Source organism: Pseudopodoces humilis, chromosome 10, assembly GCF_049639895.1.
Source record: "Pseudopodoces humilis isolate 2021_Gansu_Grassland_sample_001 chromosome 10, ASM4963989v1, whole genome shotgun sequence".
NCBI classification, from domain to species: domain Eukaryota; kingdom Metazoa; phylum Chordata; class Aves; order Passeriformes; family Paridae; genus Pseudopodoces; species Pseudopodoces humilis.
The window spans coordinates 9,930,452-9,956,044 of NC_142209.1; the positions used below are offsets into that span (position 1 = coordinate 9,930,452).

Here is a 25,593-nt window from a genome sequence, read left to right on the forward strand (position 1 = left end):
GAGCTGTTGGAGGTTTAGCTGCAGAATATCACAAGATTATTTCTAGGAGCAAATGCTGTGTCTTGGGAATTTTTAAGAAAATTAAAAAAAAAATAAAAATGAAGCATTCAAAATTCAGATGCTGCTTCTGAATATCTGGCTGTACAAAACTTAAAAATGCCATCTGGTGACAGCTTTACCTTCTCTACAGATTCCATCAGACCGCGTGTGTGTTGTTCCCGTTGCTTGCAAATTTACACTTTTAGCTGATGGGAATTGTACATATGTGAAAGCTTGGAAAGCAGTTACTGAGCAGCCTTATTTCCAAAAGAGCTGATAGAATGTAGCAGCCAACTGTCTTAAAGTGAACACAGAGCCTGAACTCATATTGCAGTGTTCTGTGCAGGCTCTGTGTTCACTTTAACAGTGGCTCTTACAGTTTATGATGATGATGAAGGTACATCAACTGTAGTCAGCTCAAGAACCCACCAATCTCTGGCTGCCATGAAGAGATACCAAGTTCTTTTCTCAGCAAGTGGGGAGGGTCTGCCTGTTCAACTGTGGGTTCTTCTCTTCGAGGAGGATAGTGGCTCCAGCACCTGTGGGCTCAAGTGCAGCAAGCTGCTAATGCGATCTTACTGATTTGGGATCCAAGTCAAAAGAGAAAGAAAGCAAAATAATCTCTTTTGATAACTACAAATAGTCCTTAGATCATGGTCTATGATTTGTAGGCACTTTGATTAAATTAATTTTTAGTTTCAGTTCATCAAAGGCTGGTATATCCTTCTGGAAAATAATTCTGTCATGAGTATCCTGAACTAATCTGATTGTGTCCTCACAGAAAATGAATAAGGTATAAAGACTTCTGTTTTGGGAAAATATAACTCTGGTGCTCACCTAAGCATAGAGGAGCTAGTAGTGGTAGATACTAAGACTGGGAAGTCTTAGTATTAGTGGTAGATACTAAGACTGGGAAGGCACATGCCTAAGTTCAAGCAACAAACCCTTCATATAGGGATGCATGTCTCAGACTTGGATTACTCTTCAGCAATGCTCCTGACTAATTAGCAATAGACACAGTAATGCCTTAGAATCTCAATACAAGGTTTAAAACAGAAATCCTGTTCCCATATAGATAGGAATCTATATAAGGAAAAAGGAAACATAATGTTTTGTTCAGTTTTGGTTTGGTTTATTTTCCTCCTGCAAGGATGAACTGTCTTAAGTGCTTGTCTGCACCCACAAAAGGCATTGATGGGATCGGTGGTGTAGCAATGGAGAGATGAAGGGGAGGTTTTCTTGTTTGGTTGGTTTTGTTTTTAGAATTCACCCTTAACAGTCAGTTTGTGGTATTCACTTTGAGCAGACCTGTGGTTTGGTTATCTCGCTCTTGATACATGTCAGCTAGTTCCAGAAGGCACTTCCAGTCAGCACTTACCAGCATTTGTACACGTACCTGCAGTACCTAAATTGTGCAGAACATAAATTATGTCTTGTAAAGGCTGATACACATCTGAAGTCCATATGTAGCTCTGGGCCAGAGATGGATGCCAATAAGCACCCGAAATAAAGAAGCCCCTGGGTACTGTGACAGGAGGTATTTTAAAGGATGTGATAATGTTTTGCTTGGATTTTTTTTTACCAAATGTAACCAATGAGTGGCTTACTTTGCTAGCTCTGTGTCAAAATAATGGGAAATTATGGAAAGAGCACAATGTGAAGGGAGAGAGAGGAAACAAGCTGCCATTGCTTCAAATATGTACACTTGCGCTGTGGGAGCCATCGTCAGCCAAAAATAAGCTGTGAGCTCTTTCCCACCCACACAGCTCAAGCTTCATGAAGCGAAGGAGACTGTCATGTGGTGGCAAAGACCAGATTATCATAATGTGGGTGAGATGTTTCTGCCCAAATATACTCTCCTGCCTGTTGTGGTCTGAAGCTCCTTATTTGTACCTGCACAGCAGTAATCTGCACCAATGAAGTAGTGAAGTGTGCAAGAGCTGTTTGTGCGGGGCACCCACAGTTTGTCTGTGGGCAGAAATGCTTTCTCTGTAGGTGGAAACATGTGTTTTTTCAAGTACATGTTCTTTTGTTTCTCCTCTTCCCCCTCCCCCCAAAGTGACATCCACCTCTGCGTTTTTCCCTTAGTGTAGGATGTGTGGGACCATACTTCTTTTACAGTTCTCTTGTGTGTTGGCTTACCAAATCCTCAGCTTGTACAAACTGGCATAATTCCACTGAAACTGATAGAAGTAAGTTGACTCCAAAACCAGCAGAGAATCTGAATTGATTAGGTAGCAGATCATGATCCACATGAACTTCTGGAACAAACTACTGCAATTGTTTTGGGGATGTACAGAGATATTCCTGGAGCATCTACAAAGATTTCTTTTAAGACTTTCTGTAAGCCACAGCTGGATGCTGTCTTTATTACTGTCTCCTACAGTAATATTCTGAATGCCTCTCTAAGTTCCTTTAGTTTTGTTATCCTTGTAGCAGTTTGTGGCCTCCCTGAAGTCTGTTCACTGTCCCTGTCTGTGGGAGAACCTAATTTCATCATGATGTCTGTCAGTGTGGTAACCAGCAGCGTATTGATACTGGGTAAACTGGATGGCAGTTAAATGTCAATCTATTGTCATGAACTCTAGGCTTATTATGGCTCATTGTTTTGAGGCAAGCACAGTAATTAGCACAGGGTGTACTCTGTGATAATTAGGAATGTTTTACACATCAGATGGTGATGTTGACTTTTGAGGGCAACCACCTGGACTCAACTCTTACTAGCTAAAACAAATATTTTTGTATTTCTATTTGTTTCAGTGTTTCAAAATGCCTGTGGTAAATTACTTTAACTGTTTAATCACTAAATAATAGATCCATGCAATCAATTAGCTGAATAGTATGATCACTGGGACAAGTTGCTGATACCCAGAGGTGACACTGTAGCTGAGATACGCAGTTTGTGTATTTTAATTTCTCTTGAGTGCAAGGTGAAACTTCTACTATCTTGAAAGCCAGGTGCATGTTGCTTTCCAGCTTTCTCTCCTCTTTACCTGACCTGGTATTTAAACCTTCTGAACCCTGGTATCATAGATTTGTGGTGTCTGGTCCATTTTTGACTTGTTATTCATCATAAAGATGTAGTGTGACATTCCTAGTGGAGAAAATAATGACTATTAAATCCACAAAAAAACCCATGAAACAAAACATGACCCAGAAATTTATATCATCAGGTCTCATTATAATCTCTTTGCAAACTTGTTAGATTAAAGCAGATTTGTTAAAACATCAAAAAATTTAGGGCCTTGAAAGCAGCAGTAGTTCATGAAATAAATTCAGGAAAAGATCAGAATATGTACCATGGACCTATATTCTGTCTGATAGTTAATGCAGAATTTGGGGGCTTACTTCTGATCTACTGTGAAATATGGACAGTTTCTAGTCTAACTCATGGCTTGTGTGGATTAATTTCTGTACCTGAAGCTTTCCCTAAATTTCTCGTGTTAGTTCATATCCAAACTGAGGGGAGGGTATTTTCATTTCTAGTGGCAATGAGAAGGCAGTCTCATAAGAAGATGTAAAAGCTGGGCATTTCTGTCAATTTTCATAAGAATTATATTTGAAAGCTGTGCAATTTGAAGACTTGCCCTGTTTCCTCCTCAGATCAATAATTGCTAAACTCAAACATAAACCTTCCCTTAGGTGCATTTGTCAGACATATTTGTATTCAGTGTGAGATTACTGGTTGTTATGAAGTGAAGGCTCTACCACAGCCATGGAAATACTGAGCTTGTAAATACCCTTTAGGTGCAGACAGCACAAAAAGTTATTCATTATGCTTCTGCTGCCTCTTTTACAGTTTATACTCCTAAGGTTCATTCCCACTACTATATGTTAACATGTAATTTCTGACACTAATTTTCAAAACATTAGTGATTTGGGTGGGGGGGAAGGAGGAGTTATATTTTGAAAAAAATCTCTTAAGTTCAAAAAATTGCAAGTGTTGCATTTCAAGAGGATGAAATAATCTATTTTAAACTAGGAAGGAATTTGTGGACACTGTATCTATGGAATAATGTCAGATAAATTTAAATGTGTTAACTGTGTGATGCCATTACAAATGCTTTTTTTGGCTGAAAAGGATCAGTGATTACTTATAAAATAAAGACATTAAATTATTTCAGCTAGGCCTGGCTGGGCTCTTTGGAATGTGGTCTAAGTTTCTGGCACATGAACTTAAGGAGGATGTATGGGAATTAAAAAAAAAAAAGTTCAAACAAAATCATACAAAACTGAAATAAAAGAGAAGGCAAGATGTAAAAATTATTCTGCAGTGAGTGTCATCATGCAACTGCTTGGAAAAATAACTGATTACCATTGTAACTCTGGTAAGTAAAAAAGATATACATTAATAGGAAAAAAAACGTGGTTGGCAAGAAAAAGAGGTATTTACATGAGGTAAAAGTCAGGATTGCAACAGCCTTTTTTTTTTCCAGAAAGACATGGTTGGAGTCTAAAATTGTCTAGATACTGCTTCCATTTCAACTATAAATGACTTCTGTACTTAACTCTTTAACTTACTGTATCACTTCACCATCTGTAAAGCAAGAGATGTTAGTGCGGTGGTGTCAGCTGTGCCAAAAAGCAAGTCTATCATATTCATCCTGCCATGGTCCTGAATATCACAGACTATTTCTATCACAGAAACTCTTTGACTTGTAGTTTTAGAGATAAAACCTTTCTGTACTTGCTAAGGAGAAATTATAGAACTAATACAGAAGCTGTTGGTCTGGATATTTAAAATCATCTTATGCCAGAAGCCAAGGAGAAAAGAGTGAACTTAGAGGTAATTAAAAAAACCAACAATTCCAAACTTCATAACAAGCCCTTAGTACCATCTCTGCTGTCCTCAAACATGGTGATCTGCACACTGGGGAACAGCAACTGATCTCACACGGATGGGAAGTGCATTCCCTCTCCTCTTCCTCCGCTGCTGTAAAAGCAGTGCTCCTATTATGTCAAGGTCCATCGCATTTACTGCAACTTTGATATGCTTGACCTAAAAATATTGCTGGGAGTGAATTATTTACAATGGCACTGAGGAGCAATTTTTTAGAATGTTTCTATGGCCAGTGGCCATTGTACTGAGTACAAATGTATGATATTAACAAAAAACATGAAAATTACTATGAAACCTTTCCACAGTATATCACACTTATCATCACCAAATTGGGATTGTTCTGTGGCTTTACAGCATAAGGAAACATATGTGCAAGCCAGCATTTCTTGTGGGTGTGGAATAATAGTGTCATTTTCCAATAAATATTATTAAATAACTAGTCTGCAGAGGTTGATTTCAAGTTGTATGAAGTACTATATGTCTGTGCACTAAGGAGTCATTTTTCAATTTCTATATGAAAACATGGTGAAACTCAAGTCACTGATAGATTCCCATTCTAGGCACCATTAAAAAGACAACTTCTGAAGATTCTCCTCTTCAGAAACCAGTAAAAACTTGCAGAACAGGTAGAAATATTTGTTTTATATTTGTAATGAGAGTGGTCTATCTGTGCCTAGGTCAATGCTGGCTGAGGTTCCTGCAGCCTGGCCTAGTAGGGTATGAATAGCTGTTCTTCCATTAGCAAGTGTATGGAACAAAATGATGATTGAAAGCAAGAGAGATGTGTTTTTTGAGGTAAAGTATTGCCTTAGAAAATAATGTAACTTTCTTTTTCTTGCAGTCTGTCCCTCCTCAATGTTAATCATTGAGGCATTATCAGTTAGTAGAGAAAACATATATACAGAAACCACTCATGTTCCAGGACATTCTTTCCAGTGATGAGAAATTCCAGATTCTTCTGTTTTGCTAAGTATTTTCTCTATTAAAAACACATAGCACATCTATAACTAGCATTAATAAGTGTTTTGCAAAATTAAGAACTGGTTTTTAAGTTTCAGTAAAGAACTTTGTTTTGTACCAATAACATACGAACTACAGCTTAATTTGAAATTTTCTCCTTCTAGACAGAACATATACCTCTGAGTCTTGCTTTTATATGATCTTTATCTCCCTGCAGTATTTAAATCTGTAGTAATTCAAATTCCCATTTTTGTAGAAATGGGTAAACCTAAAGATACAGGCTTATCTCTGAACAGTGTTGCTGAGAAATCATTTATCCACGGCAAATCTTCCTTTTAATACTTTACTCTTCTGTCTCTGACCATGATATTATTCAGTGAGCAACAGACCATGTGGGGGGTTCTCTAGTAAATACTGGAATGAGAAGAGATAATTTTCCCAAACACCAATTTTAAATAATGTCCAAATAATTTCAGGATTTATTTTGTTAGTGTGGTTGTTTCTTGAGGAACTGTGGGGTGAGGCATGGGGAGTGGTCTATAAATACTAGTTGCACATGTGACAGAGGACTGATCTCTTTCATGATTGAAATACATTTCTACCATTTAATTAGACTGATAACAGTTAAAGAAGTGACTATAGATGTATTGTCCCATGATAGCCTTGACACTTTTATGGTGTTCAGTTCCTATTGTGAAACATGGATAAACCAAGCAAGCTCAATACAAAAGATAACTTGTGTGACTGATGTGCTGAGGAAACTTTGTAAATAATCAGATTAAAGTACTGTTTATAAGGACTCCCATAATAAGAAGAATTATATGAGTGATACGATGATATACTGTGAGTTTTCCTGATTTTTTTAAGCAATTCCTGTTGCAGAGTACTTGAGTTGCACTGAGTCTACAGGCTGAACTTACCTTGGATGATTGTGTGAAGTGAGAAATATAGACTGGTCCTTCTGTGTGTCTGACCAGGTTAATAAAAGGTTATAAAGAAATAAGGACACAACTGTGAGCGTATTCACATTTTATTTTCTTATTGCAAAACTCAGAGCGTGACATAGGTACTCGGTTTACAATTCAACAACTTTACAATTTAACTGCTTTTCCATTATTATTTCTGGATATACATTTCTCTGTCATCTTTCAGATCCCTAAAAATAGCAAATGCAATAGTATTTGTGTTCTTAAAATCAGTTTCATGTAAAATTAATTAATATTTTTTGACATAACATTTTTATCCATAACTCTTAAATCCCATTTGTTCCCAGCTGTATATGTCATGACAAGTATAGAATAAACTTTTGAACTCTTCAACAATGCCTAGTTAAATGACAACTAAATATTCTTTCCTCTTATGTTAGAGGCCTTAGGAGTGGATATACTGAGTGTCCTATCCTGTTATTTTTTCTGCACACATACTAAATAAGAACTTTCACATTTTCAGTGGCACTGAACCCTGTGAGGACAATACCCAAGAAAAACGCAGTGGGTTTTCTTTTCCAGTCAGCTAAGTTAAACACACTCAAAACCAAACAAGCAAAAACTGGATACCCCCAACTATTTTTCTGACCAGAAAACTGTAGCTTAAAAGAAGTGTTTGCTTCTCACTATTGCCTTCAGAGCCGCTACTCCTCTCAATGGCAACTGTACAATGTGAGGCCACAGTTGCATTCATTGTTCAGTGAGCTTGTCCACATAGTTAAACCCACCGACAGCAATGAATGTTGATTGTGACCTTTTTTTAAAGCTTGGCAGGGTGAGGGAGAAACATCATATGATGGTTAGGTTGCTATCTTCGGTGTTAAGGCCTGAAAGCATGAAGTAAGGAGGAGGATGGTTAGCTGGAGGGTACAATCAACGGTCGATGGTTTTCACTTTAATTCCAAACTCACCGACAGCGTTGAATGTTCACTGAAGCAACCACTACAACAGAACTCCATTGACTTGACTGCATCCTCAAACGTCTGAAAGTAGGGGGGGGAAAAATCAAAATTCACACAGTGATTTTAATCATACAGATGATGCAACTTCAATCATTTTTCTCTTACCGACACCAACACCCTTCTCTGCCCATCATGTTTCAGTCTTTCTGCAAGGAGCTGGTAGTTTCCCAGACTTCTTTCTATGAAAAGAAAATATATTTCAGTTATTCAGGCTTTAAAAATAAAGGTTAGAGATCCAGGCATGAGTTAATGTCTGTTATTTCACAAGACTGAACTTCACAGTAAAACAAAACATGAGATTTCATAAATGAACAGAGCTGGCTAAGAGTTTTAAAAATTAGTGTTGCCAATTAGAGATTGCTTTACTGAGCAAAATTTCTTCTATTGACATGGTTCAATTGGATTAAAGCTTGTTTAGGATTGGTGAAAAATACATTTTCTTTGAAGAAGGCTTAATTTTTCAAAAAACATCTGAGACAGAAGGCCTTTATTTCCTTACAAATTTTCACACATGCAGAACCCGTTGTGATAGTTTTCAGGAGAAAAAAATGTCAGTGTATATCAAGGCTTGACCTCTATTTATTTTCTTTTTTTTTTTGTGTCAGCATGCTGTGCACATTCAGCTGATCATCGCACAGTGAAGTCCCTATTATTAAAAAATTTCCACAGTAGCGCAGCACTTTTTCCTAGTTGTCTGCGCTTTCCAACTCAATTTTCCTAATTATTAATAAAAATAAATAATAATTTTGTAAAAATTTTTTTTTTAGTTTTTGTTTTGTAGAAGAGTTTTAGAAGCTGGATATGAAGGCAAAACATGGTAATCCAGAAATTTTACCTTATTTTCATTTGTGAGCAGAATTCTTATGCAGAAGGTGTTCTTGAAGCTCAGCTTGTCACATTTCTGCTAGGTCCGCTCTTAACTGTGCTGAAATTAAGTGACTGGTTCATTGACTTATATGAATTGCTGTTTGTTTGTTTACTTTATCCTTTGGTTAAAGATGCTCAGTACTTTCTCTCTCTTATGCTTCCATCGTTATTTATAAGACTTTATAAATGTTTGGAGTTTTGTCTGTACTTGTGTTAAGGGAGCCCACACTATAGGACTGGAGTTCATCAGTGTGCTGCCCGTGCCCCTTTTGTAAACAAACGCTATGACAAGGACTTGGTCCTAACTGTTTTTTCCAAGTAGTTGCTCTGCATGTAGAGGTATTTATTACATCATTTAACTCAACTGTATTTTCCATCTATTAGAACTAAAAGAAAAAGTCATTAATATAGCCTACTGGAAAACCAGACAAGAATAGAATCAACTCATTTTCTTCTTTATGGTAGATTAGATGTGTTATGAAGGCCACTGTGATTATGAATATAGATAAATCAAATATATTTTAATTAAATGTGGCAGCACAACTTTCTTTCCCAATACAGCAGCACAGTGTATTTGCTGCCAACACTTTAGCTTTGATTATTTTTATTTCTCCATCTATTTGTACTGAAATTTCAAAGGTTTGATTCCATGGATGTTGGGAGAATACCTCTGCACACTAGCATGAGTGATGAAAGAATAAGGCTCTCCAGCTCAGTCTTATGTGTATTTTCATTTGTTTAAGGTCTGCCCTGTTATAAGCTTGTTCTCTGTATGTCGTTTCTTTCAGTACTCATTCCTATGCCCTTATTGCCTGCTTCCATCTGTCACTTCATATTTCCATATGGGGGCTTGCCTGGTTGATATCTGGCAATTGGGATGGGGTGCAGGGGAAGGAGAGGAGCTGTGTAGAGCTTGTGGCCAGGTGGATTACATTTCAGAAGGAATTACTTTCACAGGTTGTTATTAATGCTTCCCCACCCCCTATCATAGAAAACCTCAGTATTTTCTTGGTCACCTAGCCCCTGAAATGGGCTGAAACTTCTAAGTACAGAAGGTATTTCTGGGTTCTAGCCCTGATTCATGATGTGTGCAGGTTATGCAGGGTAAATATGCTTTCATCTTCCTTCATCTGGTTTTATTTTTTAAAAAATCCCTTACCAGGCTTAGCTAGCTATTACAAATGCCAGGTTTATTTTAAATTTTATTTCAGATCTGCATGCTTATGTGAACATTCAGATTGGATGTATTTTTTTACTTTATTTAAGGTTAGTAGGTCATAAATAAACCAAAGCACTTTCCTTGCTTTGAGCAATAGGGTCATGATGTACATGAAATATCGCTTTAAGAAAACTGGAACCTAATGTGAATTGACAGAGGTACATGAGGAAGTAGTTCATCGTGTCGCTACAAAGGCCATAGGGATTTGGACTGCTAGAGCTGCCTGTCTTAGGAATAGATTAGATATCTTGTCTGATGACCTGTACTTAATTTAAGTGACTGCCTTTGCAAGTCCTTCCAGAGGGCAACTGTGTGAAGTAGAGCATCTCATCTTCAGTCCTTTTCCTCCTCTTGATGGCCTGACCTAAATTGAAGATGTGGTTGTTGTGTTGCACAAATAGAAAATTAGTTCAATACCATGTGGACTGCATCTTCAGTTCTAATTAATTACCTTTTCAATTTTGACCTTGCTATGTTAAGTCAAATACCAACATTCCAACTTCATTGTATGTTAATACTGGGGAGCTGTTATACAGTGCACTCATGTTAACAACTGCCTTATGTAAAATAGACAAAAGCTCCCTCTCTCTGCTTAGAAATGGTGGCGCTGTCAAGTACTACTCCGCCCTGCTTATTGCCCCACCTTTTCCTTTCTTCTCTCTTGCTCACACAAATGCTAGATGAGATATGAAAGATGTTAGCCAGATAGAAGTCTGGCTTGCAGGCCACTTCAAACAGCTGCCTTAGAACTGTTCCCAATCTTATTGCTGGTACAGCAGGGAGATTGCTTAGGTGAACACACAGAACTCAGCCGTGGGGCTCCTGTAGCTTTAGGTACTTTTTCTAATGGTGCATTAAAATAGTCCTTTGAGTTAGTATACCGGTTAAAATACCATGTTAACAAATTTATAAGGTAGATGCTCCATGTGGTTTACAGCATCATTTTTCTTCTGCTGACATGGAATTGTTTGTTAGTGGAAGGCGGAGTTAAAACTTTCTGAAGCCAAATATTCATTTGTATCAAAGGAAGACAACAGAGCAGTATCCATACTGATACTGCAAAGTTATCTCATGGATGCAGTTGTTGGCTACTTCCACCTCCCACTTGCCCTCTCCCACAGTCTGTCAACAGACTTCCAGTTATACACTTGGGGACAGGAAGAAATGCAATGTGTGGATGTGTTTTTTTAATTGTCTTGCAAAAGTGAATTCCAGTGGCAGAGTCTAAAAATGGCAGTAGCACACTTGGGATCAGATTCACAGCTAGAGTAAACTGACACAGCTCCATTGACGTCAGTGGCATTTGCGTTTACACCAACTGATACCTGGATGCTCGTCTGGAAAAACGTGAATTAGAATGATCAGTTATTGGTTTTTATATTTTCAATTTTTTGTGTTGTGTTCATCTTTTTTATTAAACCTTTCTAAAATGACAAATTTTCATGTTGTACTGACATTTTACTTTCAATAAATCAGCAGTAATACTAAATCTCTGTAAGTATTGACACTGCTATGCTTCCACCAAAAGGAATTAAATCCAGTTGACTGTAGTTATTAGAAATTCAATTTGTTCTTAGATGACTTTGAGTTATATGCTGAAAGGAAAAAATCTGTGCACCTATCAAAAGGACAAAATGAAAAGTATTTGTTTCTTCTATGATCTTAAAAGCTGCAAGAACAGAATCAAATAACAATCACTATAATCTAAGACTCTCAGTGTACTCTACAGATACTAACTGCAGTTGTTTCTGCAGCGTGTTGGAATGTAGCAGCTCTTAATTACTGATGCAGTAAATCTAAGGCTAAAGTTTTTCAAGAAATCCAACCACACAATCACCATGTTTTCATGTTCCCTTACACCTGTGGAAACATCTCTGTTAACCTCTGCTGGGGAAAAAAAAAAAAAAAAAAAAAAAGTTTGATGGAGTATTTCACCATTTACTGGAGTACAGCCACCTCTGGGAAAAAGTAGCAGCTGCACAATATCTTGAAGCACTAGTGCATGCCATCCTGAGACAGGAGAAAAAAACTGTGATTGCCTTGTTTAAATTCTGCATTCTACAAAGTTGCTTTTTTGTACAATCCTGGTTCTTGCTCATGGAATAGGAGGGCAGAAAACCAGAAAACACTTTGAAGTGAAATACTGTCCACAAAACTGGTTATAAAACTAAATCAAAACTTGTTTGACATGCATAGCCATCACATAGTGTTCTGAAGTTCACTCAGAACTTTTATCAGAGTTCTGATGGCCTAGAAACTGTGACATCTCCAAACATGTTGCTTCATATGTTTGTAGGCTTTGACTAAGTTTTTTGAGTAAGTTTGCTGCCCAAAAATTGACTGTGCTCTTGAAATTAAACCCATCAGCTAATATTACATGTTTACAACACAGGCTGTGAGGTGGGATACTGATTAGCCAAGCTAATTTAGGAACAGAACAAATGTGAGGAGCAGCAGTGATATTAGCTCAATCAAATATTTGATTGCGCTTCCAGAAATAATTTAATTGCAGAGCTCAAAACTATGCTTTGCCCATTAGAATTTTACCTGATTAGTATTTTGTTATATCTTGATACTAAAGAAACTTCCAAGCCCAAATTTAATGTGAAAGTGTACACAGTAATATTGGCTTTTTGCTTACTTTAGCAAAAGTTTAACTTGCTGTGTCTCAATCAATATAATTTGTTACTCTTATTTAACAAATCATAGTTGCACTCATATTCTAAACAGACTTTTATATCTGCCCTTTTGAGTCTGACTGCAATTTATTACTTTGTGTCGTTGGTCCTGTTTGAAATTGCAAGTACTTTTCCAGTGTATGGGATTAAGGCCCTGGCTCTATGAGATCTGCTTTTTATTTAAAGCCAAGAAATTGGTAAATAAATTTTAACACTGCCTGAAATTTCCCAGTCTTTTGGATCACAATTCTTCACTCTTTGTTACTGGAACACATTACTATTTATGGAAGATATGCACATATTTCAGTGTCCATAAATTATACGCAAACATCTGTTCTTCAGATCAGTAGATGGAGTATGGTAACTAGTTCTTACATTGATATCCGTGAAGTAACTCTCACCTATTGATGTTATACTTAAACTTTAATATTTTAGCAAATATTTCAGTAATTCAACTTTTCAAGACAATGTTAGTCAAAACAGTATAAATTGCAAGCATAGTTAAGCATAGAGTTAGTTCTGTGTGGCCTGTACCTGAAAAATGCCAAGTGAAAGTTGTAAGATAGAGGGTAAATATTCATAGCAACAGGATCAACCTGGCTAAAACACAAAAGGTTCTATTAGTAATTCTCTCTGCACTCATTGCTGCCTTTGAAGAGAATTTATTTCCCTCCCCCTTCCTGTGTTACAGCTTTAAACAGGCATCCTTTTCTTATTTGATGAATCTGGACTGTGTGTAGTGGTCTACATTTTTGTCTTAGTAGTATGATCTATTTCCCACATGATTCTGCAGGCAAGGTTCTAAGGCCAATAATTGTGTAGCTGTGCTCTGAAAACATATGGTGTGTGCGGAAACTGGGGCTGTGTACAAGGCAAAATGTAAGAGGTGGGAAAGACAATATTGTAGGATAGGATGGACACAGGATGGAAAGGCAGAGGATGAGTTTTCGTATTCTGTCTTCAATCTCAGTGTCAGGATTTTTGGATAAAGAGATTTCATTTGTAAAGAAAAGAATCTTCAGCATCTATCCTGTTTAGCATTTATGTCAAGCCTTTATTTGGTTGTAATACGTACTGTGTGTACATTGATTGTTTTTCAACATCTCCTTTGTGTTTGTATTCTTTTTCAAGAACAGAGCCTTGATGCTTTGAGACTAAAGATATAAATGTCAGCACAGTTGAATTTTCATAGGAAGAATGTATGTATAAAAATGGAGAGCAAAAACATTCCATATTTTTAAAAGTTGAGTCCTACTGTAGTCAGCCGTAAGACATGAGACTAGTTCTTTTTCTGCAGAAAATGGACTTGCTTTTAAGTTGCCTACTAATCTTCTTGGTATAAAAACTCTCAAGCTGCTTTGGAATGAATTCAGAACCCCCTTTTAGGATTTCTGGAATACTTCAGTACCATTTGCATATTGTCTTTTATGTTCTTCACAGTGAATATGTGAAATAGATACATTTAGAAAAACATGCTTGTGGGTTTTCAAAACCTTTTGTTTAATTTTTGCTCCTGATTTTAAAAATAATTTTCTAGAATTTTCTGTAAAAGGTGCTGTGAGTATAGGTTTGCTTAAGAGAGCCTCCATGTGTCCATCTCACTGCCAGAGTGGAGTGCAATAGCAATTGGCTTTAATATCCCATCCCCCTCTTCGTTCTGTGTTGCCATAGGAATGGTCTGTGAGAATTACCAAATTCAAATAATTATGGTCCTGCTGCACAAAGTTTCTTTTGATCAAGAGCGAGTCATTTGAACCCTGATGTTTAGTGGGTAATACTTACAGCCTCATAAAAGTGTAGTGATGGCTGGTATCTCATAGTGCTTTGAACATGTGAAGTGCTATATAAACAGTATAGGGCTATTGCACAAAACTCAAGCTATTAGCATTTGAGGCACAGTGCCCCAGGCCCTTGGAGGGGAAGTCACATCCTCACTGGAAAAGAGGCACCTTTTTGATTTCTGTCTGCTTCCAGATTAGGTATCAGGAGCTCTCGAGGTAGCATAGAAATATGAAAGACTTGTTTTTTCAGATACTGTGTCTACTACATTGCACTGGATTCTAATGAGTAGAACTGCAATTCTGAAAATGTGAGGGTGGTAAATCATTGCCTGGTTGCATTATTTCCTTTGCTGCAATTGCATTTTGGCATTTCTGCATTTTTTCCCTTTTTGAAATTTCTGTACGCAAATCTATTTGTTACTAACATCCTCACTTTTTTTTTTATGTGTAATTTGGAACAGATGAGAAATTATGCTTCATCTTTGTTCCCAAAAATATCACCATACTTTACAGAACTTAGACCACAAATGCAATTTGAGAATGTGTAGAACACACCATGAATGTCTGTGTGTAAATGGTGAAGTCTTGTTCTTAAGGTAGCAATACAGGTTAAGAGAACAGGCCATGTGCATCTGCTACACGGCTGATGTAACTGCCTGTTAGAGCTGAAGGTACTGCTCAGTTGGGAACAGTTTTCCTAGGATTGATGGAATTGCCTGATTTGCTTTGTTTTGACTCTTTTTCACATTTTGCACACTGATAAACAAGGGCTTCTGCTTAGGTCCCACAAGGCGTACCTATCCTTGCAATCACCATAACATGAAGTCTGGGGCAGTAGAAGGGCTCACGACTATCTTCAGGGAGAAGAGGAAATTCCTTGAAGTCTTTTTATGCCAGTCATTGCTCCAGTTTAAAAACAAAGCAATTATTGGTCCAGAGCTGGCAAAACATTCTTTTTGCTTTTTGATGGTGTAACTTCTCACCAGTAGAGACTATTCTAAAGGACTGCATTTTTCTGCTTGCTTGTTGTGTGGCTTTTTTAATGTCTCAAGCTAAGCTCTTAGGCAGGTTAAATGGTGTAAACAAGTTTTGGATTTTTGTTACTGTTATCTAAGAACAGCCATTCAAAACAAATATGCTATTGGACTCAACTCTAAAAAGCTCTGAACACAGAATAAGCTCAGACTTTGAAGGACTGGGCACACAGCTTTAAATATTTAGCATGGCAAAACCCATTGCAGTACAATTACTTGTACAGGATCCAATGATTTACAGCACAAATGAGAAGCATAATCCCATGTATTCAGGGAGCAAATTCCTAGTTAGTTTACTGTTTTCTGGTGGCTCTTTTTTATCAAGACCAACACACACAAACACAAAATACCTTTTCCTGCTCTGGCAGAGTTTTTTTTAAGTAATACATATTCTTCTAAAGAAAAATAGCCCACAATAAGTAGATACAAATTACCAGAACTGTTCTAAAGGCCTTTTCTTTATTACTGAAAAATGGCATGGCCTTTAATGGTTTGTAATCTGCGTCTGTTTCTGTGGCTTTCTCAACATCCTCCTCCTTGTCCTTGTTGAGCCCAGCTACCCTTTGAAAAGCTTTTTGCTCCAGTGACCACTTTAAACTTTCTATTGACAAAACAAAGCTGGACTCCTAATTTATTTTTCCAACAGAAGGTGTGAGTTGAAAGTGGTCATTGGCCCAAAAACCTTTCTTGAAGGCAAAGTTGATTTTATGGGAAGGGGGAGTGATGTCTGGTTTCCTTTTCTCTGTCCTTCAATTGCCACCTCCCAGTCCCAAGCAAACTGCAGTTCCTACATCCTTCCCTGAAATCTCCCTTTTCCAACCTCACAGCAGCAAGGTTTCCCTGTTTGGCAGCCATTTGCTGCAGCAAGGAAAGGTAGGCCAGGAAATTGTATTTGAGTCCCCAACTCAAATTGGTTTGTGAATCCAAATTCTGTCTTTTAAAACTGTGGGAAGACTGAGATTTGCAATGAAGTAAATGAGTGAATGGGATGAAGGAAAACATGTACAGCCAACTAAGTTAATAAATTGAACCATTCTCTTTGGTTCCTATTTTGCTTCTTTGCACTTATGTGTAGCTTAAAAATACATGCAAGTACATATGCAGACCATTTAATGTGAAAAAAGAAAGGGAAATATCTCTTTGTTTTGGAAATTTAAACAGATTGGTACATCTGTAGCACCCAGAAGCCTCAAGCATTTTCAAAATGCATTTTTCTACTACAGGGTCTTGCTTTTCTGCAGTACCCAATACATTTAAATGCAAACCCTGTAATGAATTACTAGGTTTAACAGTAAGTGGATGGCATTTTACACAGTCAGGACTTCCTGTAAAAGTCTCAAGAGATCCCCTATTACCATCTCCATAACCACTCCTAATCACAAATCATAATCTGAACAATCATAGGTGATAATGGCTATTCTAAAGAGTTTTGTTTCTGCATCAGTACCTCTCTGGATTTATAAACCATTCTTTTGTCAGCACCTGCCTCTTTTCTTGCCAAAGGTAATAAAGGAGCTTGAGGCTCACAAATTACGTTTTCTGTGCTGTTCAAAGGTTTTGTATTTTTATTTAGAAATATCTGGAAGAAATTCCATTTGGAGGGAAGTCCCATCCCTTAAGCCCTATGGTAACCCTATGCTCTGAACACCTAAAGCAGAGACATTGTGCTGGCTCTTAGCAGGTAGGGTGAATCTCATTTTTATGGAATATGATGCAGGTGCTACAAAGATATAGCTGAAAGTGCTGGGTTACAAGCACAAGGCAGCTAGGTGCATAGATATTACATGGCTATATCTTTAATGGGTTCCTGTCATAGGCTTGCTTTTGTTTAAAGATTTTCATAACCCTGCTGATTTATTGCATCTTTTCTAGAAGTATGCTGTTAGCAGGAAACTCAGTTGAAGCACTTTCAATCATGTTGGAGGATCATTATACTTTCACTTGAATAACTAATTAGTTGCAAGAAATTAACCACTGCTGTTTAGCACAAAAACACTTTCAAGAAGGGCATTAATTTTTGTTGTGGAAAATGACCTCAGGCATTCGAGGAGGTGGGGCAGAAAGGAGAAATAATTATCCTACTGTCTTTTAATATAAGTTTTGTTTTCATTTCCACCTGATAACTAGCAGGCACCATAGCTGTCTGAATAGGGCACTCCACTTGGACTTTGGATAAATGTGTTCTGATCTTTCTGATCCCATGGGTCTGACAGCTGACCTCAACCTATTGATTGAGACTGGTTTAGGGTTCCAAAAGCTGTCACTGAAGGCTTGGAGTACAAGACTGAGGAAGAAATAAATTAGTGAAGAGGATGGAAGGAATAATAGAATATTGCCTAAGAAAGGATATAACCAGTCTCATGGTTTCTGAAACTTAATTTTCTTGTTGTGAAATGTAGAGTTTTTTTTTCTTGGCACATGAGGGTCTTGTCTTGAGCTCAATATTATTGTCACATGGTGACAGCACTGGTAATCTAATTTCAATACGGTGAGGAAGGAGAGCAAACAACTCAAATACTTAGTTATGAAGAAAAACTGGGAGGAATTTGAAGACAAATGATTTCTGACATCTAGATTCTTCTCTAATATAAAATTCATTTAACAAGCCAATTAAATGTAGCAGATCCTAGACATTTATTTTATCTAGAACTGCAATTTTGCAGTTATTATTGGAGAAATATATATATATATGTATAATTGATTTTAAATTATAAAATAAGAGCACAATTGGATGCACATAGAAATCAGTTACCTCCTTTCAGTCTTCTCTGTCTAGGAGGAGGATTCATCAGGTATTGATGAATATTCTTGATAAAAACAGGAAGTATTGGGCAGTAAGGTAAATTTATAACTTATCCTTATAAAAATAAGGAGGAAGGGGGGAGTTTATTGGTATTTTTTGCTCTCCTCTTCCTTCCCTCTAAGCACACTTGCAAGATTAGAAAGTTGTCTTTGATATGTGTATCTGAGATGTGATATGAAATGCTGGGAATTATTCAGCGCAAAAAGGGAGTGGGCTGCTCATGACAAACTCCACCTGAATATAAAATATAAAGGTTCCTATAATGTTTTTAGCACTTTTACTGTCTCCTCTGTTCTTTGCCATCTTTCCAATCCTTAAGCACCTATTTTGGGTACCTGAATGTCAGGATCAGAATCTCATTCAGGTCTTTATGATTGTATTAGGTTACCTGCATAATGTGTCTTCTGAAAATAATTACATAAACACAGTACATTCTGGTGACTATGGGTTTGACTTTTTTTTTTTAATTTTATTTCTTTATATATATATTTGCAACTTTTGGTACATGAGAATGCAGGAGACTGAGGTTTGCATATGTGCATATCAGAAAATCTAACTTTTTGCTTTCTAGAGAATTCCCTACCAGGCTTTTTAAAACAATACATTAACCTGAAATTGCATGCAGAGAATTTCAAAAGGACCAAGGGATTTTAAAAATTCTCTTTCCTTGATACTCAGGGGAATTGCTGCTGAAATTTTCTTCAGTGCTTTTCTTCTGTGCATCACTGAAGATTGAAATCTGAGTGTAAGGATATCACAGAAATCTGTTAAATTTCTTGTGCAGTTTGTCTCTCAAGTGAATACCATGCAATAGCCCATGATACTTTAGTTCTAGACATAGTGAGAGTGTGGTGCTAACACCAAGGCTGTGGGTTCAATCTGCTATCAGTTGTTCACTCAAGTGGGACTTGATGATCCCTTCCAACCCAGAATATTCTGAGATGTAAAAACTCATTCTTTGTAGTAATTATAGTTGAATATATAGAACTGAATATAAACCCATTAAGAGACATCCAAGTCAGATGTTAATGACAGATGTCTCAATTTCCCTTTTTCCTCTATGAACATGTTCTCTGCTTTGTTCTCATTACCTCATTTTGCTTTGCTTGCTCTTTCATTTTGATCTGTAACTGTTCAGTGAGTATAAAGCATCTTCAAATAATAGGTGCTGACTTTGAGGGTGGTTTCAAATTTTGGTTTAGACTTCTGCCTGTGGTTCAGATCGGATGCATTTGAGTTCTTAGATCTAAATCTTGGAATTCCTTCCCACTAGGATATTCTTATTCATGCCACAACAAATACTGACTTACTAATCTTCTGTCATCACATGTCCCTATGTCATGGAAAATATATGGTCCTTCTTAGTCTTGTGTAATCAAAAGTACTGGAAAATGTGGAGTGTAAAAAACCTGTATATCTTGGCAGAAGAGAACATAAGACACTTCAATAAATAAAAATTAAATTAAATACATTAAAATGTAAATGAAATACATTAAAACACATAGGTAGCTATGCCTACTTTGCATTTACACTTTAGTTATTGGATGATATCACAAAACCAGAGCTGATCAACATGAATGAATCAACAAGCAGAAGAGCCCTAGACCTCTTTACTGAGAAACTGCCTTAAAGAAATTCGCTATGACCCTGAGGAAAAGAAATATTACTTTAAGTGGATTATAGGAAAAAGCATGTAACTATGTTCCACTTTTTCCATCTAAGAGACTTCTATGTATTACTTGTGTGTAAATGCAGCTAATTTTCTATTTTCAGTAGCTGTAGTCACATGCAGTTGAAAAGACGAAGTGAGAAAGTGGGTTGGGTTTGTCATGCATTTGAGAATCCTTGCTTTCATTGGGCCTATGCCAAATAAACCAAATGTGTAGGGATTAGCTCCTAATGCTCCTTACAGGTGATTTGAGGCAAATGGAAAGAAAGTTATACTGTGGGAATTGGAAAAAAGTTCTGAATTGAAGAGACTGTGCTTTCTTGTCTGGTATAGTCCAGAAAGATTTTTTTTCTTTTTACCTTTTTTTTCTTTGCCATTTTCTCCTCTAGTGAGGCTATAAACCAACCTATTTGTCTTCCTTTCTGGTTTACCAACATATGAGTCTGTTAACATATCCTCACGTCGACAAGTAAATATGTTTCTGCAAAATTTTACAGAGCACCAGCATCCAAAGGCTGTATATCTCATTAGTTAATGAATTTTGACATTCAGTGCAAAACATGGCTGCTTTTCTCAAATGGGCAGCAGTTCTCCATAGAGAGCTGGTGTAGGTGGATTGAAGTTTCTAGCATTCAAAACCCCTTAAGTGCAATGAATGAGTATAAATCCATTATCTTTACAGTTACAAACTGGAATTTTGCAGTTCTTGAGTGGAATTATGAAGAGTTCCAGTGGTCAAAACGAATCTGTTCTTTCCAGATTATACCATGTTTCATGTAAATGAACAATTAATAGTCTTGCATTATGGCTTGTGTCTGATACTTTCATATATATTATAGATATTTGGCAGAGTTGAATAGTCAGAAGCTGAATGATGAACAAAGCCTGCATTCTCTTGGCTGTGATATTCAGCCCTGCATTTTTACCTTACAATCTCTATTTGGAGGAAAAAAAATAAATAAAAATAGTAGGTCTTAAGCCCCAGAACTACTTTATTTCTTATTCATTCCTGTGCTGTCTTGAGCCTTTGTATAGCACTAGTATCAACCATTCAATCAGTGGCTTTGAAAAGCACCTACCAGGCTGCCAGATTCCTCTTGCAGAGAAGCTAGATGGTGCCAGAAATCAGTCACTCTGTGCTAAATATTGCTGCTGGCTCCACTCCCCGTCTCTCAGAGTCGGTAGAAGTCTAATCTTCTGTTCTTCAGTGAAAAGATGGCAGGATGTAAAAATGCCATGTGAAGTTGCTGTTATGTAACAAATGTTTTGCCATCCTGCATGGTTAAGGAGTTAAATTGGTCTCTGGTCTCAAAGTGTAGGTATCTTCTATTACATGGAATGCTTCTGTGCTTAGGTGATATGGTATTTCTCATTTAGTTCTTCACTTGCCAGACCTTTTGCTCTGTGAATTTAGAAATGTCTCTGTTTTAAGAAAGTGGTTTGCTTGCAGTCAAGTCTAAGTACCGATATCACACAGCCTTGCATGTGCACAGAACACTCCCCAGCAGAGCTCCTATAAAGCAGTTCAGCTACCCCCAGCATCCACCAGTCAGATGATGTTTGTGCACACTTGCCATGCTGAGAATTAAAATAGTGTAATATTAAAATTAAACTTTGAAAAAGTAATGCTGATGGTGAACATGTAAACAAATTAATTCATAATTGCGTATGTATCTTCATGGCATTTCCAGTTTCTGTAGAATCCAGACACCTTTCTAAAAATGCTCAGAGTAAATTGTTTGTATAAGAAGAAATAGAATTAATTTTTCAATCACACTTCAAATATGCAGATAAATGCAGTCAGCATTTAAAACAATCATAACAAAATTTGCCTAGTGTAAGACTGATCAAGCTACTGTATTTCTGTTAAATGTGTTCCACAGCTAGGTTAAGGTGCTTAATTAGCACACAGTACTAAAATACAAAATCTGAATTCTCGTAACAGCCCATTCAGTGTTTGTCTCACCAGGGAGGAGCCCAAAGCCACTGGCCACAGAATATCTCCCAGACAACTTCTCTGTTGCTTCGGCCAGGCTGGAGCTGAGACCCCCTCTGCAGAAGTGCCTCGCTGGCATCATTTTAGCGTGTCTTGCACAGCAGGCTGACAGTGTGTACAGGTCTCTTTCCCTCTGCTTTCTGCTCCTCTGAGCAGGCATCAGAGCAAATCCTGAAATGAGGGAAGATGGTGTCTCAATTACTGCGTGTATTCTTTATTGTCAAATCAACATTTAAATTGCTCTTTGCTTCTTCAGGAAACATTTGGGAGTATCCCTCAATCACAACATCTTCTTGTAGCTGGGGGTGGGTTTAGGTTTGAAATCCAAGGTCTGTGCCCTGGGTGGGTGAGCAGTTTCTTCAGAAAGAGGCAGTACACGTGCCTGCTCCTTGGCCAGTTGGCAGAGAAGAGTTTTCAAGGCCAAATTCCAGGAGAGTTTCTAGCCATATTGTTAAATGACCAGCAAAAGTTTAAAGGCTGCAGTTCTAGTCCTGTGGCTCTCATTATTCCCCCCATATCGTTCAGGGGGACTATATTCAACCTGCAGATTTCCGAGAGCATTTTTATTTGTGCAGTTCTTTAGGCAGCTCTATGTATTTCCCAGATATAAATCTCTATGGATATTTTGGGTATCAATACTTGGAAGATAAGTGCAGCATTTAGCTGAACTGTAAGTTCAGACCTCTATTTGCTCTAACCTATTTTCAGGACTCTTCCTCTTTGCCTTCTAATTAGGAAATGGCTGCAATGATTGTGGGTTATAGTTGACTCCTCTTGTCCTTAACTAAGAAGCTAATGTATTCTTTGCTGGGTGTTCTGCTTTCCTCATAGGTCTAAGTTGATATTGCTCCTTCTGCTGAAGTGACAGCTCCTGGATGATGTGTGATAGATACTGCACAGCCAAGAAATCTGCATGCAGAATGCGTTTTCTCCAGCTCCATAGTTTTCTAGGAAGAGGTTTAGCAGGTAAACCAGAGCCCCAAATTCTGTTTCCATTATCAAAAAGCTTAGCTTCGACTGCTAATTCTAGAAATATAAATGTATGAACCCAGTATTTATGCATATGACTTCGATAGCTAAAAATGTTAGCATATGAATTTGAGGGTCTGAAAAGGATTTTTAGAATGCAAATTAACTTTTTGCTAAATCTTACACTTAAATTTAAACATGAGAATATAAAATAAAACAGTACATAGCAAACTCTAGGGTTTATTACTCTTGTCAACAAGACAGACAAAACCAGAAAGCTTGTTATATCTTATAAGCTCTTTCCTGGAGATAAAATGTTGGAAAACAGCTCTGAGAGAAATTTCTTGTTTAAAGATTATTAATATTGAGAATTACTAGTGGGAGCAACCTATAACCTTTTAGGCAGTTTTTTTCCTTTGGTAACCTTTATTTTGGATGCTATGGTTTACCTTCAGTATAAGAGAGTTTTAGCCTTTCCTATTTGCAAAGCTGCACCTTCAAAAGTGCTATGCAGTTTTCTTCTATGCTATGTATGCCTACTCAAGCTGGCCTAATAAAGCAGTACTTTCCTTTTCAGGTGGGGATTTCCTATGGTATTTTCCTTTTAAATTGACTCTGGAAGAAGTGAACTGAGTTTTGAGCTTCCTTACTCATGTTTGACTGCTTTATGACTGAAACTTTATGCTGATTTTTGTTTATTGTTCAGAAGATCAGGTTAGTTACTCTTTAAATGCCTTTTGGGCATACTTGGAAAAACTACTTGTATAAATGTGCTATAGTGTGAATCTTGCTCACTTTAATTCATTACTTTGAGACAAGTAGAACAAAGGTTGCTTATGTAAAATGAGAGCACAGAAACATGGCAAGCATGTCTATTCTTGTGAGAGGTGCAGTGTGTAATAGTTTATGATGAGGTGCATTTGAAGACTTATTATGACTAAAAAGATGCTGCCTAATACACAGGTCCGGTAGAACTGTTCTACTGCTGGTAGCAGAAGCATCTTCTACTGCTTCTGATTGTATTTCTCCCCTTTACTTTCCTGCTTCTCCCACCACTGCACCACTGTTCTCCATTTTCCCTTCATGACAGAGGAAGTTTATAGGGGAAAACTGGCTGGCAACAGAAGTGTGCTTCCAGCTGGACTCTAAAGACAAAAACATGTTGCAAAAATGCACTGGAAAAAGGGAAATAATAGCCTTGGAAGCTCTCTTTCTGTTGTGAACTGTGGCAGCTGGACAGTTGCATTGCAAGAGGCTATGTGTCTGTGGCTTATTACTAGTTGGTAATTATAAACTGAAGATAATTCAGTGTATTATTCATATAATTTTTTGTTAAAATTTTCATGGATCTTCACTTGTGATTCTGTTTAGGTTTGGCATTTTCATCGTACTGGTCTTTACATAGTTTCCTGCTTTTCTTATGTTAGGCAAAATTATGATCAGAAAGCTTTTCCTATATTAGGTGATAATGTTTTTTCAGGACCAGAATGCAGGGATAGATGCTTCTGTGGGTTTGGAAAGTCTCTTTTCTTTTGGAATTGGTTTTGGTTTCTTTGCTTTTCAAGTATTTTCTCCATATTTCTTCAACTCAAACAAAGACACTTAATAATGAAAACTGATAATGTTTCATCTGCTAGGTATGTGATTAAAAATGTTTGTCCAAACCTGCAGCCTAAAAAGAGGTGTCTAGATGAGCTCAGCAAAACAGTTTCCAGATTATGCAAATTCATATTCACTCCAGAGGGTATAATCTGATTAAAAAGTAATTAATTATTGAACTGATATGCAAACTCTTTCTAGTGTGGTAGCTTAAATTTTACTCAAATTAATTTGATTTTCATACCATTAAATCTATAACTGTATTTAAAAATTGTGGATATGGTAGACTTGCTGCAAGTTTCTCTACAACCCTATGCATTTGAGTGACTGAGCAGTGAAAAGTGTGGACAGGAGGAATAGTTTCTACCTCCTTGTGTGCCCTTCAGTCCTTTCACATGTCCCTGAACAAGGGTGGTTGCTACTTCACTGTGCAAGAAAATGATTAAATATGTGCAGCTGGATTTTTGTCTGTAGAAATTAAGTATTCCAGACAGTCATTGTATCATTGTATGCAAGTTGAAATTGGAAAATGTAGTTGAAGAAGTTTATCTGGAGAAACTAGGGAAATGGCTGGGAAAATTTAATTAATGAATACACAGAAATATTTTATCAGGAAATTCAAAATTTGGTCACCAAGAACATGACTGAGTGTAAACAGTTCTGAATAAAAAGATGGTCTTTGAGACACAATATAATATTCTCTGGTGGTCAAGAGTGGAGAAGTGTCAAACATTTTTTGTTTGCTGGACTTCACAGAGCAAAAACTTCCTATGTAGTTGAGAAGAAAACCAAAATATTTTTGTATTGATTTTTGTAGAGGCTTATTTCTATCAGCACTCCTAAACATTTAATTTTGTGTTGTTCTAAAGATTTAATTTTGTGTTGTGTTGAAGTATTGAAGAATACATGTATTGGAAAGGTAGTACAACCCATTTCTTTGTGATACATCCTAAATTGAATAATAAAATGGTGTTTTCCTTCGATTTTAAAGGAAAAAGATATTAAAACATTACAAGGTGTAAAATGGAATGCATTCAATTATTAATATCCCTGAAAAATCTTGGAAATATGTAGTCTAACATGGGATCTATGATTAGTAAGAGTGAATGCAAAGGGTACTAATCATTCTCAGTTGGTTTGTGTTCAAATGCAGTCCCCTTCCTATTCTCAGTGAATTTCCTGTTGCAACAT

General features: G+C 37.0%; 1 protein-coding gene across 2 annotated transcripts in view; it reads right to left on the bottom strand.

Moving 5' to 3' along the window:
- Nucleotides 1–6,882: 6,882 nt before the first annotated feature.
- LOC106628090 (uncharacterized) overlaps nt 6,883–25,593 on the bottom strand; it is a 61,653-nt gene continuing 42,942 nt past the window's right edge. The window contains exons 4-6 of one of the 2 annotated variants that reach the window (XR_001331344.2): nt 7,893–7,966; nt 7,737–7,808; nt 6,883–7,652 (exon numbers count right to left, since the gene is read on the bottom strand). Coding sequence is in view for 1 of the 2 variants with exons in the window: in XM_088060536.1 (XP_087916662.1) it covers nt 7,918–7,966 (49 nt within the window). In the remaining variant the exon portion in view is untranslated. Of the gene's footprint in view, nt 7,809–7,892; nt 7,967–25,593 lie in introns of both variants that reach the window. The other variant, XM_088060536.1, reaches the window with a different exon arrangement.